Genomic DNA, 16329 nt, shown 5'->3' with positions numbered 1-16329 from the left:
TTAGTACCAAAACCCTTAAAACAAGTAGAACAGGGGACGGCGTGGCGAAGTTGGTAGAGTGGCTGCGCCAGCAATCGGAGGGTTGCTGGTTACTGGGGTTCAATCCCCACCTTCTACCATCCTAGTCACGTCCGTTGTGTCCTTGGGCAAGACACTTCACCCTTGCTCCTGATGGCTGCTGGTTAGCGCCTTGCATGGCAGCTCCCGCCATCAGTGTGTGAATGTGTGTGTGAATGGGTGAATGTGGAAATAGTTTCAAAGCACTTTGAGTACCTTGAAGGTAGAAAAGCGCTATACAAGTATAACACATTTATCATTTATTTATAACACTAACATAAAATCTGCTTAGTGAGAATAATTATCTTATCAGACAGAAAATAAGCAAATATCACCCTTATTTGAGATATTTAATCATACTTAGATTTCAGTTTTTGCAGTGTACTAAGGTCAAAAGTGCACATGTCCCTCACAAGCTCCCCAGAGAGTGGTGGCTCTTGCCCCCAGGAAATTGGAATCCTACCCGAATGCTAGTTTGGGTTTTAGGAGGAAGAGCAAAGACATTTAGCAACATCTGGTAGGAAGCTCTCACAAGTAGAGGTAGAGGATAGGGGTCGGAGGTCACCCGACTCAAACCGATCACAGGAGATAGGTTGACTGGCCAAACAACAAGCTGGGCTTTTGTCCGGACATGACCGGCTCCAAGGCTAGAGTTACGAAGAGCGGTGGTCTTTGTGTAAAAGGTATTTGAGGACAGTTGTCCAAGAAGACAGCAGAAGAGTAATCCGGCCCATACTCATTCTCCTGGAACTGCAGCTCCAGTCAGAGGCTCGCTGAAACAAATACAGCTTTTTGTTTGACGATTCCTCGTTGGCGTCTCCTTCAATCAATCAATGTTTACTTATATAGCCCTAAATCACGAGTGTCTTAAAGGGCTGCACAAGCCACAACGACATCCTCGGCTCAGATCCCACATCAGGGCAAGAAAAAAACTCAACCCAATAGGATGACAATGAGAATCCTTGGTGCAATGGACGTCGAGTGGATCTAGCATATTATTGGGAGAGTCCAGTCCATAGTGGATCTAACATAATAGTGAGAGTCCAGTCCAGTCAGTCTCCTTGGCTCATCACCCATCACACGACCAACAAATATACAACATTTGCTAATGAACTGCAGTCATACTAACGCGTCATCACCACCAGACACTTGATTAGGTACACCTTCAACTTTCAAGTGTCATTAGTCCGCCCATTTTGCTCCTTTTCCGAGATAAGATAACAACACTTTTAACTTGCCAACTTCCGGGCAGAAGTGAGACCTGCCGGCCACTTTGTCAAAGATGTTTGTATCAAACATGACATCGTGCTTGTTTGAGCGGTGACGTCATGTTTATATCAAACGTGACATCACGGTTTAAGGAGGGCCAAAACCATCAATCATCAAGAATGTTTGAATTGTTGTGGACTGCGCATCGTGAGTGAGTCTTCTTCCTGTTTGGATCAAGATGGAGGATGAAAGTTACATCTCCAGTCAGGCGCTTCTGGCCTTGACGGAGAAATATTTCCTGAGGATCTCGCCCGCTCAGTGGGCCTTGTTGGCGGCGGGTGTACGCGACCCAGCCATCGACATGATCCTAGCAGACATGTGCGGTGAGATCGTCCAGACGGTGGCCACGGAGGTTCTGAGGCTGGTGGTGCCGGTGCTGGTGGAGCACCTGGAGGGCCGCGCCTCCCCCGACGAGATGAGCACTGCCATTGAGAGATGCACGCCACAACTTGGCGACAGTATTATGACCACGTTCGCCGCAGCCGCCGATGTGCCCGAGGTGGATTTTGTGGGCGCCAAGCGCTTCACGGCTCTGATCGAGACCGAGGCCAACGTGAGGATGAACTCTGTGTTAAGCTCTGCCATCAGCAGTGAGGGCCAATCGGAGCCTCTGCTTTACGTTAACGCTACCATGTCAAGCGTCAACACGCTCTACGAAATGGTGTGCCACGCTCACAAATGCTTGTCTTACTTGAGCAAGATGACTCAGCGCTTCTACAAGATGAGCGGCCTGACCCCTGTGGACATGGACTCCGCCACCAGGGCCGTGGCGGGGATCCTGCTCAAGTGGGCCAAGGAGGGGCGAGATGGCGAAGACAAAGGAAATACAGAGCGCTCGGAAGAAGCTCAGTCCACAGCAGAGGAAATAATACAGACTATGGTCCAGCTCCAGCAGCAGTCCGGGTGCACCGGCACCAGCAGGACCAGCATGGTGTCCAGACCTTGCATCGACATGTCCGCCATATTGGACAAGGTCAAGTGTTTCTTCGCTTCCCAACCCAAACCCTCCGCCAGCACCGACGAGCTTGTCGTCAGGAGCTCGTTGAACACGGTGCGCTGCGCTCAGTTCAAGAAGATGATGGCAGGACTCAAGAGCATGTTCCAGAAGCCTACGCCGCCATTCGTGGTCAGCCTGCCACTTCGCACGAGCCTGGACACTACTCGTCAGTCAACCACCGGCAAAAGCAGCCAGAAGACGTCCAGGTTGTCGCAGCCTCTGACTGAGGAGGAGCTCAGCAGTGAGTTCAACAGTCTCACCTCCGACCTCATTGACCGGGAGCTGGAGAGCCGCAACGAGGACAACCAACAGCAGCTAACCGACACCGTGTATGAGCACTTGGTGGCCGCGGAGACGGACACCACCAAGACAGTCCGACAGCACTCTTACTTGAATGTCCTGTACGCCATCACGGACGACACCATCAAGAAGTACCTGCAACAGATGCGCCTGTGGCTCAAAGTGCTGCGAGTCAACGCCAAGAGTCGCGTGGAAGTGTCAGGCGCCCTCAACGACATCGACTCGCTCATTTCCGGCATGAGTGGTGGTGGCACCGGGCCCATTTCATCGGACAGGCCGACGCGGAGCAGGAGCATGCACGAAGCGCACATGAGGAGCCTGGTCAGTGCCCTTATTGTCACGCTGGTCATGCGCCTGTCGTGGCGCTACAGGTCATGCACCAACATCACTGCCATCTTGCCTGCCATCAAGCGTCTGTCGGAGAGAGCGGTGGTTGAGATAAGTCCCTCCCTCGCATCTGCCCTCACGGACATGGACGCCTACGACGCTGTGGTCCAGGCGGTGGCTAAAGACCTCTCTAAGGAGTTTGACTCTCCTCATCAGCCGCTGATGGCCCAGGACTCCAAATTTGACAATGCCGTTTTCAAGCATCTCAAGTCGCAAATCCAGTTGCTCAGCGAAGGCAAGGCTTCCAAGAACCACTTCTTTGCCAACGTGGGCAAGGTTCTCTCCAGGCCTTTTCTCAGCCTCTTCTGCCCAGCAACGCACCCGCTCACAGACCTGGACTGAACCTCAGAACTGCATGTTCTTCCTGCACCAAGACCCTGAATGTCAACAAGCTCCATTAAAATACGTTGAACTATTTAGTCTTTTTAGTGGACGTCAGAGACTTTGGAGTTGACTTTTGTCTCCTTCAGTTGAAAATGGACAGCTCAGACATTTGCTAGTTCTTGTGCAGCAGACTTTAGGAACAGCTGTAGAGTCTTAGACCTCTGCCAGGGTCTTGATTAGAAGCCTTTAAAGTCTTTCAGGATCTTTAGAGGGACACTTCAGTGTGGAGTCCTGCTGTCCAGTCTTTGGACATTCATTATCAAGTCTTGCGAGACTTGTTCGACCCTCTCAGAGTTGCAAGTGATTTGGGGGTCTGGATCCTTTTGGACAGTCTTTTAGAACCACTGAAGTCTTTAGAGATTGTAAACTGTACACCTTTTAGATCAGGTGCCGCAGTCCGGGCACATCTCCTGGTGCAGAAGCTGAACCGTGCGTCACACATGCCCACATATGTTAAGCATGTTTTTGACGTCAATACAATCAGTGTGAAAATGGGGGTGGCCTGTTAATAAAGTTTTAGAATGTTGCTCAGTTTTATTAACTGGATTGGTACTTGATATTGGCTTTCTTACCTATATCTGATATAACGATATTGTCCAGGACTTCATTTCTGATACCGATATGAACGATAACAAAATATGTAGCAATTAGCCAATATCATATGTCTCTACTTAACAGGTTTTGCACATATTATCATTAATCATCACTTTTTACACAGACTCTGCATATTAATTAGGCTAAATTTACATTTCTTTCATTAGATGAGAATTAAATCCAAGTTTTTGCTCACCAAGTGTGAAGAACAATGTACTTCAAAACAACATCGAACATTTTTCTAGTGGAGTACTACAAATATTATTCTTACGAAGATACATACAAAACATCATTTTTACAGTAGGATTAATTTTAACAAAGAGATGTAGAGCGTTAATAATTATAGATTTAATTGCATGTAAGATCTTTATAATCACAAAAAAGGTGCATTAAAATGATCATGTAATTGTAATGAAGGGAATTGTTTGTTTACAATTAGTTTTTGGTTCTGTTTTTATTTCAAGAAATGGCAGATGAGCGCTGTTTTGTACAATGATAAGTACAGTAACACAACCCTCTAGATCAGGGGTCCCCAAACTACGGCCCACGGGCCGGATCCGGCCCCCCAGCATCCAAAATCCGGCCCACAGGAAGTCCCAAGTTAAAAAAAAATTCCATTTTCTACTGCTTGTTACTCTTGGTGTCTCCTAGTCGCTCAGGCAAATCATATTGTCTAAAAATGAATTTTCCCATCGATAACGTAACAATGTTAAATGTTGATGTTAAATGACAAAACGGATTATAAAGATAATGTATATATGTATACACACATATATACATATATATATATATATATATATATATATATATACATATATATATATATATATATATATATATATATATATATATATATATATATATACATATATATATATATATATATATACATATATATATATATATATATATATATATATATATATATATATATATATATATATATATATATATATATATATACACAGCCTGGCCCCCGGCCAAATTTTTTTAACCCAATGCGGCCCCCGAGTCAAAAAGTTTGGGGACCCCTGCTCTAGATGCAATGAAAAACGTGAATTTGTATCTCTCCAGGAACGTGGTGCAGGATTAGTGAGGGTAAAACAAATCATTCTGAATATATAATTGTGGTTTTAACGGGTGCTTATAAAAGTATAAAAGTAACATGATTACATTCAAAACATCACATAATTGATTTCAATATATTAAACTTGATAACACTATAAAGTACACATGTGAATAAAAACACTTAACATGTTTCAAAAAAGTTAAATGTAACTTAAATAAGTGAGAGTAATGCTCAATAGTGCTAAGTGTAAGTGTGTGTGTAGCTGTTCTGGTGGCAAACAGGCGGCGCTGGGTCACTCGTTTCGTGATGTAATATCCTGGAAAGTGGAATTGTTTCACGTTAGAGTGAATAAAACAAAGTTTGGGATAAGCGACTCACCTCCGTCTTGGCCTGCCTCCACCGGCCCATTTGACCTGACCTGCTGACGACTGAAGCAGAAAACAACAGCAGTTGAAAATGTTTGCAGCCTCAAACGCGACGCCCATATATTCCTTATGGAACACTCACATGTGCACGCGGCCAGCATTGCGCACGCCACCAGCACCGTGCACGCCATCACGCCCGCGCTCCACGGAAAGCAGCTGCAGGAGGACAAAGACGTCAATACTTTCTCTTTCTGTCATTTGAGAAGGACACTTTTTACCTCCACAACACGAACACGGCCAACATGAAGACCACAAGAGTCTTCATCGCTAAAGGACAAAACAATTAACAATAAAAAAACATGTCTGGAACAACTATTTGTGATAATTATATTTATAATCATGGCAAGAAGGAAACAGCACCTGTGCATTCAGGTGCCACCTGAAGGCAGTCATTGGTGTAGAAGGCAGAAGGAGGTGGGACTTCAGAGAGTCCGCCTATTGACTGGGTAAAGTGCTCCTTTGATTGACAGATTTCTGAGCAAATCTCCAGGAGGATCTGCTTGGAGGGCTGTGCCACTTTGTCTGCGGGGGGCGGTGCTTCAGTTGGGTCTGGGAGGAAAACAATGTTGTTTTAATTTCCTAAGATCCTTCCACATAAAATGTCTTTATGTACGTACACAGCAAAGGCGTGACTTTGACCATACGTCACAGACAGGAAGTGAGAGATATTTACCGTATGTGAAGAAGCTGCAGCTGTCGTCTGGTTCTGGACTGACCAGCCCTGACGAGCTCGGCTCCTCCAATGTGGTAAAACCTTCTGTCCTGGCCCAGTCTTCTAAAGGCTCACGGCCTTGGTCTCTGTCCTGATCTAGTTGCTGGCCTGTCCCAAACACGCCCCTGAAGACTTTGTGGTCCAGCCAAGACTGGCAGGTTTCAGAGACGCCGCTCAGCAGGCGAACCAGCGAACTGCGGGGTCTACGTCTACGCCGGAACACTCTATAACGACAGACAGCAGGAAGTGCTCTTTACTTGTTGAAAGATGACATTCAGTATGTATACAAAGCCAACACAGATAGACAGACAACATTCACATTCACACACTAGGGACAATTTAGTGTTGCCAATCAACCTATCGCCAGGTGCATGTCTTTGGAAGTAGGAGGAACCCGGAGTACCCAGAGGGAACCCACACAGTCACAGGGAGAACATACAAACTCCACACAAAAAGACCCCAAGCCCGGGGACCCGAACCCAGGACTGGTTTGGTGAGCGCTGCTTGTAGCGTGACCCAAGGATGCGGAAATAGCAGGTAAAAGTACAAACCCCGTTTCCATATGAGTTGGGAAATTGTGTTAGATGTAAATATAAACGGAATACAATGATTTGCAAATCATTTTCAACCCATATTCAATTGAATATGCTACAAAGACAACATATTTGATGTTCAAACTGATAAACTTTTTTTTTTTGCAAATAATCATTAACTTTAGAATTTGATGCCAGCAACACGTGACAAATAAGTTGGGAAAGGTGGCAATAATTACTGATAAAGTTGAGGAATGCTCATCAAACACTTATTTGGAACATCCCACAGGTGAACAGGCAAATTGGGAACAGGTGGGTGTCATGATTGGGTATAAAAGTAGATTCCATGAAATGCTCAGTCATTCACAAACAAGAATGGGGTGAGGGTCACCACTTTGTCAACAAATGCGTGAGCAAATTGTTGAACAGTTTAACAAAACCTTTCTCAACCAGCTATTGCAAGGAATTTAGGGATTTCACCATCTACGGTCCGTAATATCATCAAAGGGTTCAGACAATCTGGAGAAATCACTGCACGTAAGCAGCTAAGCCCGTGACCTTCGATCCCTCAGGCTGTACTGCATCAACAAGCGACATCAGTGTGTAAAGGATATCACCACATGGGCTCAGGAACACTTCAGAAACCCACTGTCAGTAACTACAGTTGGTCGCTACATCTGTAAGTGCAAGTTAAAACTCTCCTATGCAAGGCGAAAACAGTTTATCAACAACACCCAGAAACGCCGTCGGCTTCGCTGGGCCTGAGCTCATCTAAGATGGACTGATACAAAGTGGAAAAGTGTTCTGTGGTCTGACGAGTCCACATTTCAAATTGTTTTTGGAAACTGTGGACGTTGTGTCCTCCGAACCAAAGAGGAAAAGAACCATCCGGATTGTTATAGGCGCAAAGTTGAAAAGCCAGCATCTGTGATGGTATGGGGGTGTATTAGTGGCCAAGGCATGGGTAACTTACACATCTGTGAAGGCGCCATTAATGCTGAAAGGTAGATACAGGTTTTGGAGCAACATATGTTGCCATCCAAGCAACGTTACCATGGACGCCCCTGCTTATTTCAGCAAGACAATGCCAAGCCACGTGTTACATCAACGTGGCTTCATAGTAAAAGAGTGCGGGTACTAGACTGGCCTGCCTGTGGTCCAGACCTGTCTCCCATTGAAAATGTGTGGCGCATTATGAAGCCAAAAATACCACAACGAAGACCCCCGGACTGTTGAACAACTCAAGCTGTACATCGAGCAAGAATGGGAAAGAATTCCACCTGAGAAACTTAAAAAATGAGTCTCCTCAGTTCCCAAACGTTGTTAAGTTAATTATTATTTGCAAAAAATAAATAAAGTTTATGAGTTTTAACATCAAATATCTTGTCTTTGTAGTGCATTCAATTGAATATGGGTTGAAAGATTTGCAAATCATTGTATTCCGTCTATATTTACATCTAACACAATTTCCCAACTCATATGGAAACGGGGTTTGTACATTTATTGGCAACAGTGAGGTGCACAGAAAGCCGACTAAAAAGTAGAAACTAGAAATAAGCATGCAAGACAGGAATTAAAACACAAACATGACCAACTGTCTGTGTCAAGCCTGATAAGGACCTTCTTAATGTAATCTTAATGTGGCACTAACCCCTGTACCACCGTGCTGCCCCGTCCCATGTAATGTACTACATCATTTTTAGTTTCATTAGTAGATCATTTACTAACATTATTACCATTGAAAAAGTAATGTAAAATTCTAAGAAGCATTAAGAACGGTGAGTACCTGCAGCTGGGGAGAGCATTATACAAATTTTGTTTAAAACCTATCTTTATTGGTATTTCATTTAAAAAACGCGTAAGTAATATTTTGACGCAAAAATGTATGTTTAAAAACGTGAATTTCCGTGTTTCTGTGGAAATTTCACAAAAGCAAGCCTCGATACACGTTTCGCAGAAATGCCCCCTCCATTACGCGACACAAGCCTCGAAGCCTCCGCACATCTTGTCACATCACTATAATCTTTGTCAATTAAGTAGTCTCTATTGTTGTAGTTGGACGTTAAATTATTACATCACAAAATAAAGTATGAACAACGATGATATTGTGGATCTGAATTAATTAGATCAGTGGTGCTTTGAAGTCATGTGATCTACCACTATTAATTACAAAACATACACTTTTTTTTTTTACTCTTTTCCAGCCATCCATTCATTTTCTGCCGCTTGTCCCTTTTTTCCAGTGTCAAAATACAGCTGTTTAGAGTTTTTTCTCCATAAGTCTCTCCTTTCAGCTGGGATGTGCTGGTGTGATGTCACAAAATGAATGTCTTCTTTGAGAACTCCTGACACTTATTAAACGGGTAGGTTTTTGTATTTCAAATATTGAGTTATTTCAGCTTCCGTATTTGTACTTTGTATGCTTGCTGGTGTAAACAGTCCCTGAACTCCCAACCCACCCAGCGGCTTATTTTTTTCCGCTTGTGAATAATGTAGAAAAATAGTGTTGGTCCTCCAAAGAGAATGGCGCACGCCTACATGCCGCAGAAAAAAAATTGTTTTCCAATTGCAAGTGTTAATTGTACTTTTCAAAAGCCAAACACGATCAGATTAAGGTGTTTCCATGCCAAACTATTTAAGAAATCGGATTAATTTAGTGCATGTAAACGTACTGACTTTCTTCAAGCAACCGTTTGATGCATCAACAAACATCTCGATAAAGACTTCCACCTGTGGACGTTCTCCTTATAGGACACGCTGGCGGTGCATGGCGTCAAAGACACATTGCCATGGTCGTCCCGGAGGAAGCTGTCGTCGGTGACGGCGTAGTAACCGTTGGTGAGAAGGCGTGGCGAGCGGCGGCAGCAACATCGATGGCTGCTGCCCTGCGCAGTCAAATCACACACATACGAGGAGTCGGGAGACAGGAGGGACACGTCTAGGCTGATGAGAGAGATGACATTAATAGCATCGGTTCATTTCTGCTGCACGGGGGGGAGACAACATGGCGGTTTTACCTTTGGTAGGCGGCGCTAGACCGCAGACGCTTTTTTATTGGTGAACCTGGAGAGAACACATGTTAGCATGGAATTATGTTAGCATGACGATGATGTAAATAACGTACTAGTGACCGCTCCAGAAAAGAAGAGAGACATGATGGCTGTCACAAACAGGAAGTCCTAAAAGTAAAGACATTAAACACTTTTAACAAAGCGCATTAATGTATGTAAGTGTGTGCGCATGTGTGCTTGTGGTTATGTGTCTGTATGTAAGTGTGTGTGTGTGTGTGTGTGTGTGTGTGTGTGTGTGTGTGTGTGTGTGTGTGTGTGTGTGTGTGTGTGTGTGTGTGTGTGTGTGTGTGTTCTTGTATTTCTACCCTTCTTGAGACATCAACAAGGAAAACTACCTTCCATATGAGGACCAGTGAACAAGTTAGGACCGAAATCATGGTCCCAATACGGAAAACCATTGCACCAGTGGTGGTAAAATCTATCAAAATTAGGGTGGTCCCAAAAAGGAGGGATTTTTCAAATTGAATGTGTGTCGGTTTTAAAAGTGCTCCTCCTGTGGTCAACATATGAAATAACAAGTGTGCGTATGAAATTGAAATGCGCCCCCATTACCCAAAATTAATTTTAAAAAAATAAATAAATATGTATATAGAGACATACTGTAATAACTTGAAGTAATTAATGAAGATTAAAAACCAATTACAAACAAAAAATTAAAACATTTTAAAAATTAACTAAAAGCTTACCTTTTTTATATTTGCATAGTATGTATATATTATTAATTTTGTAAATACAAATCTTTATATATCTAGAAAGGGTGGTCCTAAAGAGGTAGGCATTTTTCGGAGGTCTCAAGAAGGTAACAAATACAAGAATGTGTGTGTGTGTGCGTGCGTGCGTGCGTGCGTGCGTTGCGTGCGTGCATGCGTGCGTGTGTGCGTGTGTGTGTGTGTGTGTGTGTGTGCGTGTGTGTGTGTGTGTGTGCGTGTGCGCTCTCACAGGATGTAGTCCGAGTAGTCTGGTCAGTCGGAGCCCATAAGAAGATATTCCTTCGACTCTGGCGTGATGAGTCAGAAAGTGTTTACATGCTGTTACTGTCTGCAGAGGGAAAAGACAAACAGGAAGTGACACAATTTCCTGTTTTACTAAACAGGAAGCTGCAATAGACTTGTAGCATTTGTTAACAGGTAATAGAACACAGAGCTGGGCAATATGGCCGAAAACTCACGATATACGTTTTTTATATTACTCAATATCGCTTGTCATTGATACTTTTTATGACTTATTTAAGCCTGCAAATAAATACAGTAAAATCATTTCCAACTAACCAAGGGTGCTATTTATCAGTGGAGTAGATGTCTGGTAACCAGGTAATATGAGCGCTGCTAAGGTAATAAAATAATTAAAGTAGATTTGGAGGTAGTTGCAGATTTGAAACACCAGATTGCAGTAGTGTATAAGGTATTGAACACTCCACAGAGTAGTTTGGGAAGCTACTCATTAAACCGACACATTGGAAGTGTCAGGATGTTGCCGCACAGTCTGCATTAAAACCAACAAAACTAAAGACAAGTTTCTTTTATTGAGTTGATGTATCAAATTATTACAGTTTCTCTTCTCACTCCATGCAGAGAATCCACAGCAAGACAGAAAGACGGCACAACCACATTAGTTATGAGAGTAGCGTATGTGCTCCTTTAAGAATGGCTGTGTGTTGGGTGAGTGACATCAGTGAGTGAGTGAATGGAAGAGTGAGGAGAGGGAGTGGTAGCTTGCAGCAGTAGTGGCCACTGCCGAATGTGTCCGGTTGTGTCCTGCAGAAATAAGACTATATTGTCAGGAATCGCGGCCTCGTCATTCCGACCCGAAAACCGAGCTTAGCAGACCTATTGTCGGGTAAAGTGAAGTGTGTTACCCCCGACGAAAACATCAGCCCTGAAGGGAACGTCTCCCCTGAGCTCCTCGACTACGGTCTGGGACTAGGAACCGAACAACAGGAAAGGTGTAACACTCTGTAGTTGATACTGTTACGTGATTGGCTGTTAGCGTGTCCCTACCATTGCTCAGTAAATACTGTTAACTGATTGGCTGTTCGCATGTCCCTCCCATTGCTCAGTGCCACTTCCTGACTTAAGACCTCAGCATAAGATATTTGTGTGTTCTGGGCCAGGCTCAGGTTTGGGCTAGTGTTACTGCTCAAAGATCTTACCTCAGAGAGGTACCACTCCCTACCTACCTAGCGCTTTGAGTACCTTGAAGGTAGAAAAGCGCTATACAAGTATAACCCATTTATCATTATTTACCTGACTTGTGCAAGCTCAGATGACATGTCAAACAACAACACACTCAAAGCTGGAAGTGTGTCAGTAAAAAGTCAAACATTGGACAAGTCCTTGCCTTAGGTCAACAGAAAATAGTATGTAGACCATTGGTTCTCAAACTTTTTCACAAAGTACCACCCCAGAAAAGAAAACTAGTAGCGTAGTAAGCCCAAGCATTCCAAGTATTCATTAAAAACAAGGCAGAAGTTATATATATATATACATATATTTTAGGGCTGCAACAACTATTTGATTAAATCGATTAAAATTGATTATTAAAATAATTGCCGATTAATTTAGTCATCGATTCGTTGGATCTATGCTATGCGCAGTTTTTTTTTGTTTTTTTTAATAATTTTTTTTTGTTTTTTTAATAAACCTTTATTTATAAACTGCAACATTTACAAACAGCTGAGAAACAATAATCAAAATAAGTATGGTGCCAGTATGCTGTTTTTTTTCAATAAAATACTGGATAGGATAGAAATGTAGTTTGTCTCTTTTATCCGATTATTAATCGATCAATCGAAGTAATAATCGACAGATTAATCGATTATCAAATTAATCGTTAGTTGCAGCCCTAATATATACAAACACACACACACACACACATATATATGTATATATATATATATATATATATATATATATATATATATATATATATATATATATATATCGGTATCGGAATCAGCAGCATGAAACCCTGATCAGCACATTCCTAATATACACAAATAACCGCCAAAAGATGTTTACTTTGCATTTGCATTGACTTTACATGTCAAATATAATTCAAACAAATAAAATATATTATTTTCAGCAGCTTCCATGTGTGTTTTTACCGGTGAGATTGTACTTAAATTAAAATTTGATTTGAGTTCATATCAATCCTGCATTTTTTTTTTTACCTGTGTGCCAATAAGAAAATGTGATTAAACATTAAATCAATAAACTGTCACGGCCCGGGCGCATGCCAATGCGCACTCATCTGTGCGGTCTGCTGATTGCGCCACTCCTGCTGAGGCTCCAAGCAATCACCAGCAATCAGCGCACCTGGAGCTGATCATAAGACCCGCCTTCATAAGCCTGCACAACCTGCCATCCCGCGCCTAAACGTAGCAACCTGTCCTGTACAGTAAACCAAACCAGTCTAGCTCTACACAAACTCTCTCTCTGTGTTTATCGTCTTGTGTCCTTCCTTGTCGTCCTCCTTGCAGCCTGCCTTCGTTCCACGCTACGAGCTGTGTGTCTCATCTTCCCGCGATCCCTTTGCTTCCCTGGCTGCCTCTTGGATCTCGACCTCCCGCTTGGACACGGACCTTCGACGCCTCTCTATCGGCCCGACTTCCTGCCTGTCTCTCAGATCTACGAGCCTGCCCTGCCCCTTTTGGACTTGCCTACACTCAACAGCTAATCTCCACACAGAGTCACACACCACACATATTTGGATTAGTTCACACTCCATTTCCCTTGTTTACATATATATATTATTATTTTGTTATTTATATATTGTGTATATATACATATATAAATAAACATAGAGCTAATTACTACGCCCCCTGCTGTTTGTGCCGTCTCCTCCTCCTGTACACAACATAAACTACTGCATTCAAACTTACACATTCACTCTGGCAGTAATTATCTGTAATTTCAGTCTAATATTATTTTACGCTATGGAGTTTCCCCATCTGATGATAAATAAACCCAGACCTAAGGTTCAAACTTAAATTTGTTGAACATCCTATTTGGAATACACCCCAGATCAGTGACTACAGTATTCAACAAAAGACTGACCAACAAATATTTTACTAAGAAATATTAACTTGACTTAAACATTTTAGATGAAAGAGACATATCATGGAATGATATTTGGAAAAATGCCAATAAACCCTTTAGAAACATTAAAGATAAGCTAAGTCAATTTAAGATCTTGAATATATTGTATTTCACATCTTCTCAGCTGTTTAAAATTGGTGCTGTAGATAAGCAAGTTATGTATGAAGTGTCGGGCAGCCAAGGCAACTCTTATTCATTTATTGTGGGACTGTCAGAGAATAAAAGAGTTATGGTTGAAAACAACAAAAGAAGCAATCACATTCCTTAATATAAACATCCCAATGACACTGCAAACTTGTATTCTTGGGGATCTCCATCAATTTAGTAATGTGTCATCAAAGAGTAAAAATGTATTTATTTCAATATTCATCATAACAAAAAGGGTAATATTAAAAAAAATGGATAGATGTTGATAGTCCAACACGTACTGATTGGTATACACAAGCTATGGAGATGATATCAGTAGAAAAAACTGCATTTAGATTATATAATGAGTCATATATTGGACTATGGGATCCATTATTTAAATTTCTTTTAACTATTAAATGAACCAAAAATAGGACTTATTTTATCTTTGTGGAAAATATTGGACACAATGTGTTGTCAAGCTTTTAGATGTGATGCAAGTGTAAGCCACTGTGACACTATTGTTCATTTTTGGGGTTTTTTGCTGTTGTTTTTTAAATGTTTTTATTTGTTATAAATGTCTGTAATGATGTCAATGAGGGATTTTTTAATCACTGCTATGTTGAAATTGTTATCAATATTGATACTGTTGTTAATATTCTGGAATTGGAACTGCATTATTATGGTATTGTGTATTGTTTTGTTGGATTGATTTAAAAATATATATATATATATTAACTTATATGATTATTAATTACCATGAACTACTAAAGGAAAGCTATTATGTTAAATATAAATAATTAATCATACATCACGACAAACTTTTAAATTAAGTTTAAATGTTCTATTGATATGCAGTTAGTACCTAATGCGACCAGCAGGGGTACTCATACCCTCAGAAATATATGCATATTTATTATTAAGCCATACACCACGAAAAATATTGACACATTCAGGAACAAATGAATAACAATAAATCGTTGTTCTAATTACATTTATAAATTAACAACACACATTGATTGCTTTTGTTTATGTTTAAATCAATTGTGTTGCCCATCGGGAGTTTTCCCAGAATGCTTTGCGGTGTGAAGATGATGCTGGAGGAAAACGCGTCACCGGATTTGGAGCAACGGACCAAACCAAATAAAATCAATTTGACCAACTTGCTGTCAAAACGCTTTGGCAAAAGTTGACTTAAATGTGTCACTTCAAACAAAATATGACTAAATGTTTAGATAAGACGTTAAAGTCAGTTGTTTTTAGCTGCATTCCTGACATATTTCAATGATGGCGTTATGGATCCTCTTCGAGAGGAAAACGTTAATGAAGTAAAGGAATATAATCCTATAAGGTTATAAACATGGGCTAACTGTCATTACTTAAAACAAAAACAACTACTTTTTTAAGACGTGTCGTAAAGTCGACATGTTGTTGCTCCTTATCGCTTTCATACGTTTGGGGTCAAAAAGTGAGTGGACAAAAGGAGACAAAAAAACACCTACTGTTCGACGTTCCTCTACGGAATCCTGTCGGAAGTCCACAATATCGTTTACGGCTAAACTAACCAATCTTCGTCTTGTTCTATATTTTCTACTTGAACAATTTCTTGCTGTAAAAAAACTCGACACTTATCTGTTAAGATACGTGAACGCAAGAGGAAAGTTACCTTTCAAAGTAAAAGTTGTTCCGGTAGCAATATCTAAAATAAACGTTAATTAATTATGATAATGATAATAATAATCAGTTCGTGCAGTTACGTGGAATAAAACACGAAACACTAATAAATGCAAATTGCCCTTTGTTGATGTGCCATGTAAGGACAGTTGTCCAAACAACATGAATTTATAAAAGACGTTTGGAATCTTCAATGCTACTAGCTACTGTCACAAGAACTGATTTTTTTTGTGTACTGTAAACGATCAAATTCCTGAAAGAGTTAATTGTGTCCATATTTCACATTACAAAAGTCTCTTGTAGGGACACTGTCCAGGGGTCCCCAAACTACGGCCCGCGGGCCGGATCAAGCCAGCTAGCGTCCAAAATCCGGCCCCAAAGTTAAAAAATAAAAATAAGTTTTTATTCATTTTTCTATTGTTTATAAAAATCTTTCCTTTCTAATCCATATTCTACCGCTTGTTACTCTCTGCGTCTCCTAGCCGCTCAGGCAAATCATCCATCCATCCATCCATTTTCTACCGCTTATTCCCTTCGGGGTCGCGGGGGGCGCTGGAGCCTATCTCAGCTACGGTACACCCTGGACAAGTCGCCGCCTCATCACAGGGCCAACACAGATAGACAGACAACATTC

General features: G+C 41.6%; 1 protein-coding gene across 1 annotated transcript; it reads right to left on the bottom strand.

Annotated features, from left to right (window-relative positions):
* Positions 1-4919: 4919 nt before the first annotated feature.
* tmem71 (transmembrane protein 71) lies at positions 4920-15681 on the bottom strand. Its single transcript, XM_062023577.1, has 11 exons — positions 15524-15681; positions 10738-10836; positions 9852-9906; positions 9745-9790; positions 9458-9670; positions 6156-6418; positions 5843-6031; positions 5701-5749; positions 5565-5638; positions 5436-5485; positions 4920-5373 (listed from the first exon to the last, which is right to left on the bottom strand). Exons 3-11 carry the CDS (start codon positions 9880-9882, stop codon positions 5350-5352), a joined length of 939 nt encoding a protein of 312 aa, XP_061879561.1. The 5' UTR covers positions 9883-9906; positions 10738-10836; positions 15524-15681; the 3' UTR covers positions 4920-5349.
* Between the last annotated feature and the right edge of the window lie 648 nt (positions 15682-16329).

The sequence above is a fragment of the Entelurus aequoreus genome, linkage group LG16, assembly GCF_033978785.1.
Source record: "Entelurus aequoreus isolate RoL-2023_Sb linkage group LG16, RoL_Eaeq_v1.1, whole genome shotgun sequence".
NCBI lineage: Eukaryota > Metazoa > Chordata > Actinopteri > Syngnathiformes > Syngnathidae > Entelurus > Entelurus aequoreus.
Note: the sequence above shows the minus strand (reverse complement) of the source record. Positions and strands in the feature narration are given on the sequence as shown.